The 21,054-nt window shown below is 47.6% G+C and overlaps 2 protein-coding genes across 2 annotated transcripts in view; one reads left to right on the top strand and one right to left on the bottom strand.

Moving 5' to 3' along the window:
- Positions 1-641: 641 nt before the first annotated feature.
- On the top strand, positions 642-17,759 carry CUNH1orf100 (chromosome unknown C1orf100 homolog). Its single transcript, XM_053659517.1, has 5 exons — positions 642-697; positions 6,254-6,349; positions 9,925-10,001; positions 16,454-16,600; positions 17,590-17,759. The coding sequence occupies exons 1-5, from the start codon at positions 642-644 to the stop codon at positions 17,703-17,705; spliced, it is 492 nt and encodes a 163-aa protein (XP_053515492.1). The 3' UTR covers positions 17,706-17,759.
- A 1,185-nt stretch (positions 17,760-18,944) lies between these two features.
- Positions 18,945-21,054, bottom strand: part of ADSS2 (adenylosuccinate synthase 2) — a 40,989-nt gene continuing 38,879 nt past the window's right edge. The window contains exon 13 of the mRNA XM_037150898.2: positions 18,945-20,063. Within this exon, the coding sequence (XP_037006793.1) occupies positions 20,011-20,063 (53 nt within the window). The 3' untranslated portion in view covers positions 18,945-20,010. The remainder of the gene's footprint in view (positions 20,064-21,054) is intronic.

The following is a 21,054-nucleotide window of genomic DNA, read 5'->3' as shown; positions in this document are numbered from 1 at the left end:
GCTACTTATGCCCTAATCAGGAAGCTGCTTCCAGAACAACTGAGTTCAAGAATCTACTAGGAAAGCCACCACCACTGCCATTGCAGCCACCTCTCCACACTCACAGCACTTGCTGCCTTCAGTGCAATTGTTTCTTGACGCCCCCAAAGCTGAAGATTAGGCAATGGAGTTTCACTGCACAAAAACACATGCCATACCTTCACACCCTAGCTTGCCAGTAGAAAAAGGTCAAACCAGCAAGAAATGGCCTCGATCTCATTTCCACTTTTCACATCTCACTCACATATATCTGATCAGAGGAATCCAATTTATATCAGAACTCTAGCTGCAAGGGAGTCTGGGAACTGTAGCACTCAGCCTGAAAGCTAGTGCAACAGGAAGGTACCCTAACAAGCATGAGAATGAGGGCTAAGTACCCAACTGGCACAGTATTTTTTATTTTTAAAGAACAGCATATCTGTATGCATTGGCTTATGCTTGCAATTTCTTTTTGCTCCTTTACTAGTCTATTTCTCTCCCTAAATAGTCTAGCAGAAGCTATGGATAAAAGGTCTTTGTAGTACCAGGTAGCTCACACCTAAGAATGTGCATAAACTTGCCATGTGAACCTTCACTTTTTTTCCCCCAGAATCTCATTCATCATGTCTGCCATCCAGCTACGAACATTTCTTGACCACCGCCCAGGGATCCCACCCAGGTAACATTCTTCCAGACACAGACAGGCACCTGGGGAATTGGAATTGCTCACCCTGCTGCCCTGTGATTGACAGGCAGTGGCTGCCAGAGAGTTCTAATGGGTTTAGTAGTTAAAAAGAAAAAGAAAAATCCCACACTGGAGGCAGAATCCAAGCAAAGAAGCAGCTCCAAATTCCCAAAAGATTGAAGGGCATTGGTTTTGCTTGGGAAAGAATTTAGCAAAAAGAATGAGGGACCCTTTATTCTGCTCAGAATCGTGCAAATGGCTCCTGTGCTTCTGCCATGTGGGAGGTTAACTGCACAGACAGAAACTAAGGACGAGTTCCACTCTCTCTCCAAGTACATCCATGGCCTAAAAATAACAAGTCCTTGGCGTGTTGTATTGGCCTAAGTTCATCTTGCTGGGAGAGACTGTATAACAATCTGGAAATCCTAACCCCACGCTTTCTTCACCCTGGGATCTACAGGGATTCACAAACTATGAAATAGGGGCACACAGCAAGTGACTTTGGGGTCAGCCTCCTGCAGCCCCTTCGTGGGTTTGAGCAAGCGTCATTTTTATTCTAGTATTAACTTGAGCAACAGTTTGTCAACAAAGACAAGTTCTCCTGCTTCCAGAAATTACTGAAGAAGGGAGAGGGGTAAGGGAAGGATGCTTGGGTCCTAGGTATTCTTCAGAGCCCCCTTTCCCTCCCCGAGACCGTGAGAGGAGGGAGCAGGTGGGCTCCAGTACCTCCTGATTCCTGTTTCCCAGGCGTTTTTGTTCTATGCGTGTTTGAGGTCTGTTTTGCCCGCAGTTGGGCGTATTTACTGTGGTCTCATGCCCTAGGGAAAATGGAAACAAACTTCCCTTTGTGGCTGCTGCCTGGAGCCCAGTGGAACGAAGTTGGTCCCTGGGCCTGGCCGCAGCCAGCTGGTGGGGAGCCTGGGAATTTAGGTGGGACATGTGTGACAGGCACTGAAGTCCCCAAGCGGGGCTGGGTTCAGGTCTCCGTGGTCTTGCATCAGGGCCCAGGAGGAGGCACACGGTCTGAGACAGGCTGGGTGCCCCCCGCCTTCAGTGCTCACCCCGGAGTGGGGTTTTGTCTACGTTCTGCCTCGGCCACAGCAGTGGGTCCAATCCATGAGCAGGTCCCTCAATCCTGCCCCCTGCACAGGTCCCCCAGGGGGATAATTTCCACCATCTCCACTGCTACCACTTGGCCCAGACCACCATGCTGACCTACACCAGCCACCACGCCTGTCCCCCTGCAATCCATTCTCTGGAGTGAGCTTCGTGAAATACAAATCAGGCCAAAGCCACCCCCGCCCTGCATTAAACCCTGCAGTCATGGCATTTTGCATAAAACCCAAACTCGTTGCCAGAATCTACAAAGCCTTCCATGGGCTGACCCTGCCACTCTACAAAACCCCATTGTCTTTCTTCCATTCTCTCAGTAGGCCACACGCTTTCGTAGCTCAGGGCTTTTGGACACGTTCCCTCTCCCTGGATGGCTGCCCCGCCCCCTCCTGGGCCTGCTTTGTCTTAACCAGCCCCACCTCAGCCAGCAGGGCTCAGCTCACTGTCAGCCACTCAGAGAGCCCTTCCTGACTCCCTCTGTTTGGAGAAGGTCTTCACCTGCCCCCACCTCTCCACTTCTGTTATTCTCCATCTCCACCCTCTTTGGAGACGGGACGCAGTGGCCCTTCTCACAACTTACTTTACTTGTTGGTCTCACCCACTGGAATAATAGTTAACTCTCATGCAGCTCTTATCCCGTGGTAAGCACGGTGCTAAAGGCACATTAACTTAGTTAATCTTCCCAACGACTGTGAGGCGCCGATAAGGAGGGACAACTGAGGCCCTGAGTGGTTAAGTGGCAACCCAACATCCCACAGCAAGTAAGCAATTGGCAGAGGCAAAATCTGAGCCCACCAGACTCGCTCCCGCCTCTGTGCTCTTGATCCCTGCCCTTCGCCACCCTCTGGGTTTGCTGCCCTAGGTGGGCTTGTCTGTCTCTCTCCACACCTCACCATCATAACCTCTGCCTAGCTGCAGAATCCCTGCATAACCCCGCCTGGTAGCCCCAATGCACATGTCTTGAAAAAAATGAAAATGATTGCATCAGTGAGAAAAAAATCATTCTGTCATTTATTTACGGTTTGGTTTCCTGGTGATTGACAGCCCCTGGAGAAGACCCGCCCTCCTGCTATCATTTGCACAGGCATTTATCCAGTCCTTATCTGCCCAAGGTAAGGGGCCAGCCAATATTAGGGAAAACTGAATTACAAACCAGTAGGGGCACCTAATAAAACAAATTATTAAAACGGTTCACGAGTAGTAGTGACCACGCAGAATTTTGTATTAAAAATTGTATTCAAATTTTCATAATAAGAACTACATTGCATAGTCACAGTGACGCAGCTGACTCGGGCCGTTGAGGGCCAAGCAACGCCCCTGTGCACATTGAATTTTGCCTGCGGCCAAACCCAGACCCTGCTCCAGTTACACTCACCCTCCCAGGGGACGCGTGTGCTCTTGTCTGAATAGGACACTTCACCTCCTAGAGCCAAGGCGTCCAGGACGGGTAAACGACACATGGTGCAGTCGGAGATGGGTTCCTTACATGGGACTCCTGCTCCCATCTAAGGAAAGGCCTCTGTACAGCTGATTCAAGAATCTTCTCCTGTCTTGTTCACTGAATTTACTGGGGTGACATCCGTTGATGAAATGACATAGGTTTCAGGTGTGCAATTCTGTAATCCACCATCTGTATATTATATCTGTATATTATAATCCACCATCTGTATATTGTGTGTTCACCACCCAAAGACACGTCTCTTTCCATCATATTTGTCACCCCCTCTACCTCCCCTCACCCCCGATTCAAGAATCCTGAAAGCCGAGCCAGTCCTTCGATGGGAGCCCGGTCCCAGGCGGGGTTCCCGGGCCGGGTGTGCAGAGCTGGCACGTGCTTTTGCAGCCCTTCACTGTTTGGCCCACGCCTGCCCCGCCTCGGGGGACGCCGGGCACTGGCTGACATGCCTGACTCGGCAATGACCCTTAGAAGGTAAAAATTCTCTCCCCAAACCTCTCCTTCGGAAGCTTTCTCCCGTTTGAGGTGAAGGCCACATCAGAGAGGCTGGAAAGTTACCCAAGGGGTTAGAGGTGAGGGTGTGATTCTTCGTCCCCCAAACCTGCTTCTCCACCCAGCCCCCACCCCACCCCCTGCTGAAACACACCCCACTCTCTGCTCCTGGGCCAAAACCGGCCCAGAGACTCTGCCAAGGGACCGATGGTGGGCGTGTTACCTGGCGCTGGCGAAAGGCTCTTCCATGCTCAGAACAGCTTGTGCTGACTGCCCCTGAGGACCTGTGCTCAGGTTACTACCTGCATTCAGGTGGCGTTTGCTGTGTGCGCCCCTACTGAAGAGTTGCAGGGCCCGAACGCGGCCCCCCCACAGACTACCCAGCGACCGTGAGAAGCCGGCGTCGTTCTGGAAACTCCCGTTCGGGTCTAATGAGCTGTGACGTGGCCCTGGGGTAACCGTTTCCAAGGCCGTGCTTCAGAAACTGGAAGGGCGCCTACAAAAGCGAGGTGTCCCACTCAGGCGCATTCAGGAATGTCACTTGTTCCCTAGGACTGGGCCAGTTCCTCTCTCTTCTTGTGACTCAGCCCCCGCTGTTGTGAGCTCTCCAGAGCTCGGTCCTGTTATCCCAACCACCGGACAGGCCCGGGCAGCCTGTGGTTTCTCGGAAAATCTGAGCTCCCTGAGGTCCTGCGTGCGGACAGACAGACTCACCCTCTTCACAGTGCTTGCCTGTCACACTGTAGGCGGCCGAGACCCCACCAACCCCCACACGCTCCGCTCTGGTCCTCGCTCTGTGCAAGTCTGAAATTGCCCTCACCTGGCGCCCCTTCCCCGTCCTGTTTACCAGCCCAAACCCTACACACCTGACCCTCTTCTCCATCCACTGACCTTTACTGAGATCACGATTTCAACCTCTAATGAGCATGTCGGGGACGAGAATGGCTTCTGAGTCAGTTAGAACTTAGCAGGGAGTACAGAGCAGGTTACATGCATTCAATACAGAAAGTGTGGACTGGAGACGTGGTTTGCTTAAGTTTCCATTTATCACCCGGCACGTATCGGCGAGCCACTTCATCCAAAACTATACTCTACTCTCCGCTGACTCTCCTCCGTGAATTCTTACGGCACCTACCGGGGCCTCCGAATCTGTGGAAGGTCCCAAAGACCACAATGGTCATCTCCCTGTGCCCCCTCTCCTGCGGGGGGCAGCGTCCTTCCTACGCCTGAAGCCTGCGACTTGTCTCCGGCAGCTCCTCTGTCCTTCCCCTCAATCCTCTCTCCCGGCGTCTCCCCTCTCAGTCCTGTCCTCTCCACCCACCTTTCCAACACACAGCTCAGAGCTGTGCCATGTCTCTAAACCAGTCTTCCCACTTTGAGTCAGATGGCCCTCAAATGTTTCCCACCACCAGCAAAAATCTAAAATAAAAATTGTATTATTTCATTAATCTTTAAAAAATACCTTCCTAAGATTCCCTATTCCCTCCATTGGTGGTTCTCAACCTTTCAGATGCAACATTCCCTTTTTTTATATAACAAGTATTTTTGTTAATGTCCCTACCTCTCTTAGAAATAAAATCTGTAAATAACAGAATCAAATGACGCATAATTTTAAAATGTCCGTAGAATGCTCAGCGATAAACTAAAAGGAAAAGTTATGCATCCTAAAATGAGACATATTTCAAAGATGAGGTATGGGTAGCACTACCTCCAGCCCTGTCTCCCTCCATATGGTGAGTTACAGCCGCACCCACACCGGCTCCTCTCCACGCCCCGGAAGCACTTCCCGCCAGTCTCCACCTCACTCCTTCTTGTTTGTGCTCCAGACCTTCCTCCAAACCCAGCCCTCCCAGGCTGAGAAGACCACCCCAGTGTTTCTTCATTTTTAGACCCTATGCAGTATTGGTTTGTTTAAAAAAACTTGTGATAGTTTGTAAAAATACCCAAAGTAGAAAAAACAATATAAGAAACACCCTTTTTTCAATTCCCATTTTTCGACAATGATCAACATTTGCCCCACTGGTTTTAAGTATCATCTAGTTTTGTTTTTTTTTTTCTTTCCTGCTTTTGAACCTAATATCTGTCATGTCAAATATTTCCTTATGATTGCTGAAAAATGGATACAAAAGACCCTCTTATCAGGAAAGCCTAAGGGTATACAGCATAGGGAATACAGTCAGTAATATTGTCATCACAAGTGGGCACCCGACTTACTGGGGGGATCACTTCATAAATTATATAAATGTCTAATCGCTATGCTATACACCTAAATGTAATATCATATTTAATGTCAACTGTAATTGAAATAAATAAACGAAAGTGCACCGTGAAATAAAAAAGAATTAACAGTGTGAAAGTCCAAGGAGCGAGAGCTGTGCAAGGAACTGGGGACAAAGACCGAGCCTCTTTTCACGACGCCCCCGCCGGTGTTTCTCTGTGCGGAGCCGATTGCGGTCACTGTTTTTCCCTTTCCCTCCTTCCTCCGCCAGCACGTCCATCGCTCGTCAAGGGAAGGACCTGCGGGGCTACCTCCCTGGGCAGCTGGCGAGAGCCCATTTGGACTACTGCGTAATGACATCTCCCAGGTAAGACACTTCTCTAAATCTTAATTTTCAAAAATTATACTAAAGTTGGAATGGTAAATTTTTTAAGTGGGAATCACATTTTCTAATAATAAAAATGAGAGCAACAGTAATTATTATTATGTAATGGATACAAAATGTTTAGAAGGTAATACACCAAATCGTTAACAACAGTTATTTCTGAGTGGTGAGATTATTGGTATTTGTATCTTTTTGTTTATTTTCCAGATTTTCTCTAATGAACATATATTATTCTTATAATCAGCAATAACTGTATAATTTTATTAAATTATCTTAGGAATTTAAACACCATGAGTTTAGTTGACCTTCCTGAGTCTTAGTTTCCTTCTCAGTAAAATCACAAACTTGGCCCAGTGGTTTCTGCCTTGATGGGTATAATTTTAACAACAACAAGGGTACTTTGATGTCATTTTCTAGTTTGCAGAGACTGAGAACCACCGTAGTTAAAAGCAGCAATTTGAGTAACTGACTGAATGTTTGCTCTTGGGCAATTTTCATTCCTTCTCTGAGTCTTAGTGTTCTTATCTGTTATGAACAAAATAATTGCTATATAATTCCAGAGCACAGTAGGCACTCAAAATACAGTTGCTATTATTTTGAGTTCCTCTGGTATATTTTACAAATTTCTCTTTGTCTCTTAATCACCTTCGATAGAGTCAGTTCCTGATTATCCTCCATGCAAAGCCAAGGGCGTCTGTAAAGCAGCGAAGAGTCTAAACTGAACAGAGAATCAGACTGGAAGTAGCCCTGAAGGTCATTCTAATCCAACTAGATGAGTAAAATGCAGTGCAAGAATCTTTCCACATTTTCTGATCCCTAGTTCGAAGCCCTTTGTTCCAACTCAAACACTACGTACATTAAGCTCTCATTAGGGTTACGTCCTCTGCCAGAGGGCAGACAAGAAAAGAGCGGACGGGCCCCGCAGCCAGTCCAATTCCACGGGGCACTGTCCACGTGTGTCCTGAGGACTCGGGCAACTCCCCCAACTCCAACCCCTTGTACCCAGACGCCAGCCCTCCCACGCAGGATGGCCCGGGCAGAGGGAACCTTGGTCTACTACTTGCCTCTGGCCAGACTTGCGCCTGCCCGAGATTAGCCGTAAGGGAAAACTGAGTGCTCATGGTAATCAATGGCTTCATTAAACTACTAGTTTAAGAATAATAACAAGGAAAAGCAAAGCCAAAAATAAATTCTTTTTAAAATTCAGAAAGCAGAATATAATGCAGCTCTTTGGACCGATCCTAACTTCAGTTCTTGTAGGCACAGCGTAACTTGATAGGGTCCCTCATGGCTTACCCTCTCCGGACATGTTCCTCTACCAAGTAGTATTTTCAGGATTAGAGTCCCTCCTCTGAGAGAAAGCCTTGTCTTCAGAAGGACACTGATGGAGAATATTCGGGTTCCACAGAAACACCCAGGGCTGAGGCAGCCCAGCAGGATTAGATTCAGCAGCCATCGGCAGGATCTGGCTCGGAAGCAAGTGGCCAGCACAGAAGTGACAGACTGGTACTCGCACAGAACCCAACTCACAGAGCCCTCGGGGCATGTCCATCAGGCAGCTCCTGTTGGGACTGCCAGTGGGAGATGCGCTTTTGTAGGGAAAGGTGTGTTGCTGCCCATCGTGGAAATGTACCACCTGACAGGACAAGTACCTGTCAACCATGAAATAAGATAGAATAGAAGAGGCGGTGGGAGTTCCTGGTGCTCTCCTGTGTCTCCTTGCCGCAGAACACCCTGTGCCACCCAGCGCACCTGTCTTCTGTCCTGAATGGCACACCTATGGTCAGATTATGCTCTTGCTTTTTCTGTACTTTAGTTGAGCTACTTCATCTCTGCTAACACACGCTCTTTAAAAAAGGCTCCTTACCACTGAATGTGTACCCTAGTGTGTAAACAGAGCATGGTGTGACTAAGCAGTATCGTCACCTCATTTCAGTGTGACCGGTCACGGGGATACAGGCAACTAAGACTACGTCTTACTACCGAATGATCGGATTTTAAGGTTCCTAAAGCTCATCTAATATTGAATATTTTTACACCTAGAGCAGCTCACCTCCTGTGTTTCATAGTTTCAAAATACACATTTATTAAAATATTTAGAAAACATTTATCATCAAAACATCAAAAAATACCCATAATGTCATCACCTGGAGATAGATAATCATGCAGAAGCTTCCAGGTCTGCACAAAGTAGGAAGGGATAGGATTTTGAAACCCCCTTTTTTCCAGTTTTATTGAGATATAGTTGACATATTATATCGTGTAAGTTTAACGTATAAGACAATGGTTTGATATATGTACTATAACGAGTTTTGTTAATATTGATCACCTCATATAGTTACAAATTTTCTTTCTTGTCCTGAGAAGTTTTCATATTTACTCTCTTAGCAGCTTCTTCACCCCCAGGCCCACCTCTGGAGATTACCATTTTATTCTCTGTTCCTAGGAGTTCGATTTTGTTCGATTCCACATATAAGGGCAATCACACAGTATTTGTCTTTGTGTCTCTTTCACTCGGCATAATGCCCTCGAAGTCCATCCATGTTGTCACAAATGGCAGAATTTTCTCCTTTTTCGACTGCATAGTATTTCACATATATGTATGTGTATGTATATATGTGTATTATATGTAATACACATATATACATACATCCACTGACAGATGAATGAGTAAAGATGTGGTATATATTTCTATAGCATCACTTTTAGCATTGGCAGAATATTCCTGTATAGGTATCATTTTCTAAATAATTTGGGGGTTTTTTTCACGTGAAGGTTGTTTCTACTCTTTTTATTGCCATGGAAATATTTGAGGAGCATTGTTGGAGATGTCTTTGTTGGCACCCCTAATTTCTGGAGTTGCTGGTACAAAACTCACGCACGTTCCGAAGGTGCTACGCCTGTCACGGAGCGTTCCCAGGCAGGCTGCACAGAGGACGTGTGCCCCCACAGTGCGTGTGCCCCCACAGTGCGTGTGCCCCCACAGTGCGTGTGCCCCCACAGTGCGTGGGGCTGTCTCACATCACATCTTCCTTCTTCTTTCCTTTCCCCTTCACAGGAAGTGCGGGAGGGTTCCAAGGGATTCCACATTCATCAAACACCAATATGCCCCATAGCGGTTAGTCTGGCCGAAAGAAAGCGCTGGTTCCTTGAGAAACCAAACACCATAGAAAAATTTCAGTAGGAAGGGGCATCGGGAAGCAGGCCCAGGGGAAGGTTTGAAGCAGGTTGTCTTCTGTGACCTGTGGCTGGGAGAGGAGGGGCCTGCACAGGAGGAACAGGGACTGCAGTCCCTGAGCCACCAGCTGACAAACCGGTCAGGGTGGCCTTGCGCTGGGGGTCTTGCCAACACTGTCTTGGTAACCTCCTGGCTGCTTCTGGGGAGTGGATTTCAGCCGCTGAGAAAATGGAATGCTGTTCTTCAGCTGAGTGTTCAGCAAGCTGTTTCTGTTTTCACTTAGACCTTTCACAGACCTGGCAATCCCACCCGAGAGAGAAGGTCGATGTCCGCCTCAATTAGACCAACGGACCCTCACTAGATACATTTGTTTTCGAAGACATTCAGAGCCTGCAGAACCATGGTATAAAGAAACCACGTACCAAAGAGACTATTGTCTGCCATTTTACAACGTTGGTAAGTCAGGTCACGCTCTTACTCTTTGAGATCAACCTTGCCTGGATCACAGAGAAGGCACTGCCCTTGGGATGGCCATCTCTGCGTGTCTGGGACCAGTCATGTTCGGGGGAGGGGTGCGCATGTGTCCAGGTGCAGAGAAAATGTAGAGCAGGGGTGTCAAACTCATTGTCACCGAGGGCCACATCGGCTTCCTGGTTGCCTTCAAAGGGCCCTGATAATTCAGGACTGGATCTGTGTAACTACTCTAACTCGTAAGGAGTTGAAATTACATTCAGCCCTTTGAAGGCAGCCACAAGGATGATGTGGCCCCCGGTGAAAATGAGTCTGACGCCCCTGATTTAGAGTCCGGTCCTAAGGGCTGCCCCCTCCTGTCCTAGCCACCTGTGCAGACTTCATGAACTAAAACGCATAAATGTCTTTGAGAGGAGGCAGGCTCCGGTCTGCTTCCTCCTCACATACTGTTGAAGAAACTTGATTTCCTCATTCTCCTATTTTAAATGGCTTTCTGACCATTATCTGACATTTGGCGACATCTTTAAAAAATTCTAAGTCCATATGTAATAGTTCTCTATGCGGCAGAATGTGCGAGGGGGCTACGGAGCCAGGCTCCCCCAAGGCCATGACCCTGGGGACACACAGGCACCAAGTGAAATATGTCCTGTGTTTCTGTAGTCACGGGGCTCTGGATTGCATTGAGTAGAATGAATCAGTTCACTGACAACCTTTCTAAATGAATGAACGAACCCCGCCATTTCTAGGGCTCTCACCCTGAGGCAGGTATGTATTTGGCCCTCATCACAGCTCTCTGAGGTATGTACTTACCCCAATTTCCAGTGGGGGACCCCGGGTTGCAGACCGTTAATGAACTAGCCCCAAATTAGCCCACAATAGGCAGGGGGAGCCAGATGCAGACCTAGGACATTTCAGACCCAGAATTTAGACACAGTCAAGCTCTGCACTTGACCTTGAAACGAAACGGCCTCTGTCACAGTTGAGTGTCATGTGTGCTACTATTTGCTTAGTAGATTTCTTTAAAGTGAGTCCCTTTATATTCACTTTAAAAAAAATAAGAAAACTTCCAGAAGGAAGGGGAGGTGGGGAAGGGGCTTCTCTTCCTTCTTTTTCCCCTGAGAAAAGAGCTCTCAGCCCTGGTGAATGGCTGCACGAGGCCGGGACTCGGATCCCAAAGGGACAGCAAACAACCGCAGGAAGAGGGGGAACTGAACAGGACCAGGCAGATGTCGGGGGAGCTGAGCCAGGGATGAGGGTGGCAACAGACAGAGCTGCACTGGGGGCCAGGGATTGCCAGGCAGAGCTGGGGGTAAAAGGGCAAAGCTGGGTTCTGGGAGATGAGGAAGCTTGGAGCTTGGGCAGGGAGGGGGGAGCCGGGGGCTGCGTGCCAGCCACTTAGGGACGGAGGTGCTGGAAGTGCAGGGAGGCAGCAGTTGGGGTCCCACAGGAGGCCTCCGGAGGGTGACATCCTAGGAAGCCAGGGTGGTCTGTGGGTGTAGGTGATGGAGGAAGGGTGCGTGAGGCTTGGGAGAGCAGAAGCCGCCCGGGGCTGAGGAGCAGGTGGGAAGGAGAGGTGGGTGGGTTTGTGGACGGCTCCTGTCCCCACAGACCGGGCTGGGCAGTGTGTCCTTTCAACTCTGACCCAGTATGAAATCCATTCCTCGGAATGGGAGGATCCAGGAGGGCCTCTGGTTTCCAAAGCGATAGTAAACTGGACCGTTCTGACAGTTCCTCTGCTAGGAGGAAATCTTGTTAGAAAGACAGACATGAAAGGTTTTACCCCTTGTTTATTATAGGAGACAATTTCTACTTCTTTCCAAACCTGTAGAACCAGGTGAACATTAGCAAAACAGTTAAATATTTACCAACTCCTACGACCCTGGCCTGGGGCCAGGTGCCACAGGAGGAGGAAGAAGGAAATCCAGGCTATAACCTCAGCCCCAGGGAGCCCGTGATCTAATTGGGAAGATGTGGCAACCACAGGCTCATCCCGGCTAAGTACCAGGCAGGGGGGCAAAAGTTCAAGGCTGAGATCGCTGGGGCCTACAACACAACAGCCGGCAGAGCAGCAGGCGCCAGTGGGGGCTGAGCTGGGCCTTGATGGATACGATGTGCCTGGTGGAGAAGAAATGGGGACACCTAGGACGGGGACGCTGCACCTAGAGTGCCAGATGGGAATGAGGGTAGTGAGGTGTGGAGGATGGGGAGACTCAGCAGTGAGAATGGGGGCGGAGTGGGCAAAGTAGGGGGCGGAAGGGGGAAGTACAAGGCAGATGGGCGGAGCAGGACATGCCTGGAAGGGAAGCGGCAGGCACAGCCAGCCCCGAAGCAGTGTGAGAGGGGACCACGCCAGGCCCGGACTCCGGGGGTGGGAATCCTTGGGGTCCACCTTGGAAACTGGCAATCATTCGGTCACTGCCAGAGGCCCCCGTGAGCATCTGGACACGGGAATGGAGCTGGAGGCACAGGGACCCGGGACCACGGACACCTGCTGTCCCAGAGCTGACCTTCTGGCGGCAGATACTGAACATAACCAAGAGCAGTTTTTAAAATTAGAGATTGTAGTAGTGCTGCATGGGGAATGAGCAAGGCGACGAGCATGGGTCAGGGAGGTAGACTTTAAAAATATATACATATATTATTAATTTTTAGAGAGAGACAGAGAGAGGAAGGGAGGGAGAAACACTGACCCGTCTCACACACCTCTCATACACACCCGGACCGGGGACGCGGCCCGAAGGTGCCCAGGAAGGTGCCCCCAAGGGAAATCGAAGTGGGGACTTTTCACTTTGTGGGCTGACACCCAACCAACTGAGCCACGCAGGTCAGGACAGGGAGGTAACTGCTAACAGTGCAGTCAGGAGATTTTAGCCGAGCCCTGGAAAAAATGGAGCACGGAAAGGCAAAGGGAACCATTAAGTGCAGAAGAGGGGCAGCTGGAAAGGGCTCAGCTTATGTAAGGAGAGAACGGGGTCAGGGTAGCCCGGTGACAAGGGCAAGATGCTGGACTGTACTCTAAGGTCAATGGGAGGCAGAGAAGTCATCTGCACTTGAACAAGACACCTCCGGCTGCTGGTTCAGACTCCGTTTGGAGGCACGTGAGGGAGGGCACCGCACCCCTGAGGAAGCTCGCTGGTCGTTTGGACCGGAGGTGATGGCGCTGCCCGCAGGGAAGGTGGAAAGGAATGCATGGATCCCAGACGTATTTTGGAGGTGACAGCAGCCGGACTCGAAGCTCGATTTGATGTCGAGTGCATTTTCATTCCTTCATCTGTGGCCCTTCTGTGGCAGGTCTGTGTGCTAGGGTTTGGCAACACAAAATGAAGCAAAAGTAGACACAAAATGTCTCCATTTGAGGCGCTTCAGGGGGAGGCGGGCAGAAATACAATCTCAGCCACCAGAAAAGCTCTGAAGGGGTCAACGTGTTGCTTCGGGATCAGGGAAGAGTCCAAGGGTTTCCCTGAGGACGCCTAGGCAAGGGTGGGGGCGGGGAAGAGCATCCCGGAGAGGCGGCAGGTGCAAAGGCCCTGTGATCAAAGCATGACAGGTTTGAGGAACTAAAAAATAAATCAGAGTGCTGGCTCCAGGAATCAGAGAGGGCGAAGCAGGGTGTGGCCAGAGCTGGCAAGGTCAAGGGCTGTACAGGCCATTTTCAGGTTTGGCCTCCAGTCCGGGGATCATGGAAAACTGCTGAAAGGTGTTAAGGAGGGTGGAAGTGATGGGATTAAAACTGCATTTTGAGAAGATCACTCCAATTGTGGAGAAGGAAAGCAGGCACAGGGGAGTGGAGTGAGACAAGGTCGAATGCAGAGTCAGGAGACCATGGCAGTGGTTCGGCTAAAGGTCCTCGCCCTCTGCTACATGGCTTTTAAAAACCCACATGCCCAGGACACACCCAATACCAACTCAGTGAGAGTCTCCTGGGGCGGGAGGTGGGCATAGGGCAGCCATGAGCAATTTTTAGAGCTCCCCAGATTAATTCCACTGTGCAGCCAAGTTCAGCAACCAGGGGGTAACAGCAGGGTCTGCAGGAGACTTAACAGAGAAATGTCACCAACCTGGGCATGGATGGAGAAAAGGGCAGGGGCTGAATGAAGCATTGGCTTAAATCAGGAAGCTGACTCCTTGGGGTCTGTAGGGGAAGGCCTTTCATAGTGTATGAAGGTGTAGGCTTTTGACCAGTTGTTGAGGTCAAGTTTAAGGGCAAAGCATGTCTAGACTAGCAATGACTTGCTTTTTATGTCCAGTTTTTATTTGGGAGTTATTGAGCAGATTAAATAGGTTATCATCTATATCACATAATGTAACCTAAATATGTATCATCATAATCTATAATATCTATAGATATGATCTATAGATAATCTATACATTATAACCTACTCATAGTTTTTAGATATATGTAGATTGCTTTAGAAATTCTTGCTCAGGAAAAATTCCTTCTTGGCACCTAGAGGTTCATTTATTGATTCGGAAGCATTTATAAAGCCCTGACTGTGTGCAAGACAAAGCAGAGGACATGAAGACGGTTCTCTGGGAACTTACACCCGAGATGCCCTTCATAGGAAGCTGCCCTTGTGTTACTAACCCTGGTGCCAGATACTGCAGACAACTCATTCTTCCAAAATAAAGTATATGCGTTTGTAGCAGTGTGACCCTTACACTCTTGGACGTTTGGTTGTCTCACTTGCAAAAAGAATAAAAACAGTCATCTGCCTCATAAAATTGAGATATTTGCATAATATAGCATAACTAAGGCTTGGATTACTAAGTCTTCAGAAATATTTGCTACTATTCCTGACCAAGAATGAGCATGTCATAAAAAATGTATTTTTTAAAAACCTAAAACAACAGAATTGCATTTTACACTTAAAGTTCTAAAAGCAATGCATAAGGCAATTATAACATATAATCAAAGTTATCCTTGACAATCTCCTAAAGTGTTCAAAGTGATAACATTAAATGGTAATAAATCACTAAAATCTTTAGAATACATGGATTCCTCAGCAAGTGGGTTAAATTGACTCCATGGCTCTCAATTAATTTATTTCTCAGCGACTTTCAAAGCAGTCACCACCACAAACCCACATGAATGGTAATTTCACTTTGTCAAGAGGTAAAGAAATTTATTGTAAAAATCATGTTTGACCCCCAACTGTAGTATGTATTTCAGGCCTGATAGCACCCACTGTCTGTGGGCATACATAATACTCACTAAATGGAATGTCCCAAAAACACCACCCTGTGCGCCCTTCCCCCCAAGTTCATCTTCGGTTCTGAGAACCTTTATTGTTGAATTCACCTGGTTAAATATGTGTGTAATTCAGCTGCATTGTAACTCCTACAACAAAGACCACTAAGGCTGCTGGGTAGGATTTCTCACACTTCTACACTACCCGAATGTTTCCCTGGAATCCTCAAGGTCAGAGTCACTATTTAAATCCTAAACAAGCCTGGAGAAGCTGTGTGGCTACTGACAACACACAGGATCATGCAATCGAGTTAGATTTTAAAAATCCTCCAGGGATGGTATTTCTGGTCATACTCCCTGGGTTAATGGCATGTTATCCATTCTTATACCAAGAAATGTTTGTTCCTGTGAATGTGTTTGAAGTGCTATGGGAGGAGAACAGAACTGTGAAAACATTAGGGATGTAGCGGCTTGATCATCCTGGATCAGAGATGTGGGCCCCTCTTCTTCCCAGTCCTGTAAATTTGGGCAGATTAATTCGTCTCTTTGAAACGGTGGTAATGTCAGTGGGCCTCCGAGGGTTACGGACAACATCAGGGTTAAGGTGAGCAAAACACCCAGTACAGTGCACGGCGCCACGGGTGCAAAATTCTGCTGCGATGCGGCCCTTGAAACATTCTGGCCTTGGTTGTGGGTGCAACGATGGCGGTGCTCCCCGCAAGCCGTCCTTGAACCCTGAAGTTGTGGTAAGCAGAACCATTAGCGATTACAGACAGGAGGTTATATGAGAGAATTCCAGTGGGTACGAATTTAGGGATGTTAACAACTGCAGTTGGACACAAAGAGAATACAAAGTGACCCATTTATAATGGAAGGCTTAAAGAGTTTTCTTGCAGGGTGGGGGTCTAGAATTTATGTGATTTATTTTATTTACATTTTTGCATTAATCCAATAAAAATGAATCAGCCCTGGCTGGTGTAGCTCAGTGGATTGAGTGTGGGCTGCAAATCAGAGTCGCTGGTTCGATTCCCAGTCAGGGCACATCCCTGGACAGTGGGCCAGGTTCCCCGTGGGGGCCACATGAGAGGCAACCACACACTGATATTTCTCTTCCTCCCTCCCTTCCCCCCTCTAAAAATAAATAAAACCTCTGAAAAAAAAATGAATCAGAGATTGAGCCACATAAGTAACCCTTTGATGACGTTCTTTTTTAACCTATCTTTAAGCATTCATTCGTTTCAAATTCCAGGCTGGGACCAGAAATTAGCCACGGCTTCGCAGAATCCACGGCCGCTCGTGGAGTCGCTGCCGGAGTTCTGCCATCCTGAAGAAGGTTGCTGCTGGACCGAAAACTTCCAGACTCGCTGTGGCGCTGGGGCACCTGTGGCGTCCTTAGGTGACTCTTGTGGACTAAAATAATGATGGCAGAACCGCTTTTAATTTCAGCGTGTATCCGGACAGCCACCGCCCTAAAATACTTACGTGTGTTGCATATTCTCTGCAGACTGAGTTGGCCAGCCTAGGGCCGGGCATTAAGACCTGGCTGCAGGAGGCCCTGTTACCTGTTCTCAGCGCCTCTACCAGTCTCGCTGCAGTGCTGGGAGACTGTCTGGCAGTCGGTCCAACGGGCACACGTGGGAGCAGTAAGGATAGGGTTGTCGGCTCGGTGCCGGCATCGCTGTCAAGGGGGGAAAAATGAACCTGGGGATGTGACCATGGAGGGTGACTCTGAAGGTGCTGTGGGTACAGGAACCAGGATATGGCACAGGACTGTAGGGAGACGGGAGACTGGAGTAAAAATAAATAAACTAAACTATTCCTATACTAAACAGGCCCCCTCCCCATTGAAATCTCTGGCCCTGCAATCCAGAGCTTTAAAAGTGAGAGCGTGGGTCTTTGGCTCCAGCAGCTTCTCCGTGCTCTCGTGACCGTGCGCTACACTGGGGCCCACAGCCCTCCCCCTCGGCCGGGACAGGCTCGGTCGCTGGGTTCAGCCTGCCTCCTGTTCCCGGCCACACAGCAGCCTCGCCAGCCCCTCACTCACTTTCTCTGGTTGCTGCAACGTCCCCAGTTTCTCCAAGTGTCCCTCTGCCTACTCATCCTTTCAGTCCATTTCATTGTTTGAATGTTTTTTAATTTTTACTTATTGATGAGAGAGAAACTGTTGTTCCACTTATGTATGCAGTCACTGTTTGATTCTGGTATGCGCCCCGACTGGGGATCGAACCTGCAGCCTGTGCCAATCGGGGCCAACACCCTTAAACCACTGAACCACCCGGCCAGGGCTCCTTCCGGTCTGTTCTCATGCATTTCTACTAGAGGCCTTCTCTGACCCTTCGCACGTCTGGGTCAGGTTCTCCTAACAGCCTGTTCTTCCCACCGCAGCCCGTCACAGCGCTCATCCCTGTTTGCTGGCCATGTCGTCTCCCCTACGGTACAGTCCGGGAAGACTGTGTACTTGTCCCTGCCACGCACATCTAGCAAATTCCAGCTTACAGTAACCGCCTCCCTCGCTCACGGCTTTGCGTTCTGCAGTTTCGGTTACCCACGGTCGACTGTGGCATGAAAATATTAAATGGAAATTTCCACTAGTCATTAGTTTGTAAGTTTTAAATTGCATGTCGTTCCGAGCAGCGTGACGGAAGCTCACGCCACCCCACTCCATCCCGGCAATGAGCCCGTGGTCCAGCGTCCGCCCCACTTCCCTTCCTCCCGTCACGTGGGCTGTCATCTCACACGGCCACAAGAAGGGTGAGGTGGGGGCTGCAAAGCGAGGCAGAGTGTGAGAGAGCCCACACTCCCACATTTATCACGGTGTGCTGTTGGGACCATTCTGTTTTGTTCCTAGTTATGGTCCATCTCTTCTTGTGCCTAACACATCGATTCAACTCGATCACAGCTCTATACGTCTGGGAAAAAACATGGTGTGTGGAGGGTTCGGCACACTCCGTGGTTCCAGGCACCCACGAGGGGTCCCGGAACATACCCCCGTGGGCACGGCGGGGGGACTCCTGTGGATACTTGTTCCACAAAGATATATTATTTTAACATAGTTCCCTATTGTGTTAACGACTGAACTATATCTGAAAAACACCCTCTCCACCAATTTAATCAGCAAGCACCTCATCAAGAGAAATGGGAGAGAATCACTCAAACCAATAAAAAAATGAGTAAATATCACACAATAGGAAAGTTACACATTTTTGGGGGGAAAAAAAACTGGAGCACTCCTGACTCAAAGAATGGGTTCTCCGTATCTGCTCCTGGACCAGAGCTAAAAATATGCCAGTCGAGCGATGCTTCTATCCAGACCGGAATGTGGTCTCAATACGCTTACTTCTCACACAACTTCCACCTCTGTGTGGCTAATCTACCTAAAGTCCAAGAAGACAAAAGGGTAAAAAGAATAAAAGCCCATTCAACTCCCACTGGAATAAATAAAAATTATTATATATTAAATACAAATTATTGTTTTTATGCAAAGATCCTATCCTTTTTTAAAGGATCCAATAATGATCCTTGAAAATCCATTGTTGGATTTTCTTGAATCCAACAATGCTGTCTAATTAAAACAATTTTTTGAACCAGATATCAATAAAAATAGGTATTTAGATATTTTCCAAGATTGTTTTTGATCTTCCCACCTCACCCCGATGTTCTGCAGAAATAAAGTTCTTTCTGTGATGTATCAGTAATACTGTTACTTCTCTTAGCAAAACAAAAACACAATACACAAAATATACTAGAAATATCTGGTTCTTTTTAATCAGCTATTGATGGTATAATAAAATAAATTTAAGTGGCACCTAATTTGAACACTTAAAATAGTTCACTGAAGGGTAATCTACAACACAATATGTTAAGCCTAATTGTTAAAATAACACCTTTTTTCCCAAGACAAGAGAAATCAAGGCATGACCGCCCATTTTGGGTCATTTGGACACTGAGAGATGATTTTGTAGGTATACTAGCAGGCACAGTGCTGAAAAACCCACCCATTGGATTTAGAAATAACAGTGAGACAAAATAGGAAAGCTATACATTTCAGAGTTAAAGAAAAATATTCACCAAATATCACAACAGATCTTTTAATGACAATTCTTTAACATTAGCAGTATTGTTTTAGGGAACACCTTTTTCTCTGAACATTTAACTAAATGTTCAATGTATTAAATAATTTATAGAGAGAAATAAGTTTTGTGTTCTGTACAAATGAAAGGATCCATGAATATACCCCCCACCCCCCGCCAAAGCTCAAATTCGCAATGGTCTCAGCAGAAAATAAACAGTCCACAATCGAAACAGAACTTATAGCAGTACAAAAGTTTACAGAACTCCTCTCGTATCATTTTTCCTAACAGCAAAGAGTACAATGACAGAGCTGACTGATCAGAATGTAAAAATATTTGTGCAAAACCGCATTCATTGTTCTTATCATTTAATAGAGGTAACACCTATGAACATACACCGACAATAATGAAGGAAAACTACACTGAAAGTAATTCTGTTTTAGATTTCAAACCACATAAATTCTACTTCTAAACATCAATGAAGACATGGCACCAAGAGCAGCAGGAGCAACAGATAGATGACTTGGCGACGCCGTCAGCCGAGGAGGCCGACGCTGGAGCGGCTGGAGCGTGCGCAGCGCGTCTCCGCCCCAGCACCCACCTTACAAAACTGGAAACAGCCGTAGGGCTTCCAGCTACGGCAATGTCTGCCTTCTCGAAATTTGGAAACATTAATGACATACTTAAGAAAGTCCTTTCCCCCTTTCACGGAGTGTTTCTTGCATCCCTGGAATCCTTAGAAGAGTTGAATCATAGACTCTCTGGATTTCCCTACACCGATCCACTTAACTGAGAGGGGAAGAGAAAAAGGAGAAGAAAGTATTAATTCATTTGTACTGTTCACGCTTTGAAATGAACAGATCCCCCACTTTTCTCACTGTCTCCAGTTAACTCCAATTAGCTGTATGTGCCTTTTGTTCTACTCTGTCGGCAGACTGTGCCAATTTCTAAGCCACTGGAATGTGCAGTCGAGAGCCAGCACAAGCGTAGCCTGCCTTACTGGCTCCTGTTTTAATGGCATGAGATTTACAGTTCCTCAATTCCTAGTGGTTAGGGAAAAAACTTGGCCCAAGCCAGCAGAGACCTGAAGAACCTTTGATCAGGTTCCTAACTAACTAGACGAGATAAGCACCTTTGATGAGTGGAGGATGCTAAGAGGAAGCATACTGGTCTCGCTGAGACTTATGTCTCACAGAAGTAGACACATCTGGACGAGGGTCCTGTTTTGACTCGCACAGCCTTAGGAACTGCCTGCTGTACCAGCCTGTGGACATCACATCTCTCACCATTCCTACCTCATGGGTAAATCCTACAGTATTTCACAGCCAACACTGTCAAGTGCCCTGTTGTTCCTATTTAAAAAACAACTGACTATGAGGAGTGAGTTCGCTGAATCTGACCTCAAGCTAGAAGGAGCAGCTGGCAATACGGAAACCAACATTCATGTTTGAGATGAACCACAAATAAAAATGAGACACAATACAAATCTGGAATAATTAGAGATTATATGGAGGATATTGAATCCTCCATCAGTGCAAACAGAAAAAGCAAAGGGTTAAAAGAAACACTTCACATGACTAGTCACAGCCATAACTTGGTTATGTTGAATTCCCGGGCTAGCTGACATTTGTTTTTTCATACAGAAGTTTTATTCCTTATTCTAATGCTTTTCCAAATCAGATCTCCTATTTTCTGTACCTATTTTTTCCTAATGTCTGAAACTCCCCCAACTCTCGAGGGTAGTTGAACCCCACATGAAAAACAACAAACAATTAAGGGG

Source organism: Artibeus jamaicensis, unplaced genomic scaffold (assembly GCF_021234435.1).
Source record: "Artibeus jamaicensis isolate MK-2021 breed Jamaican fruit bat unplaced genomic scaffold, CSHL_Jam_final scaffold_754, whole genome shotgun sequence".
Classification (NCBI taxonomy): Eukaryota; Metazoa; Chordata; class Mammalia; order Chiroptera; family Phyllostomidae; genus Artibeus; species Artibeus jamaicensis.
Note: the sequence above shows the minus strand (reverse complement) of the source record. Positions and strands in the feature narration are given on the sequence as shown.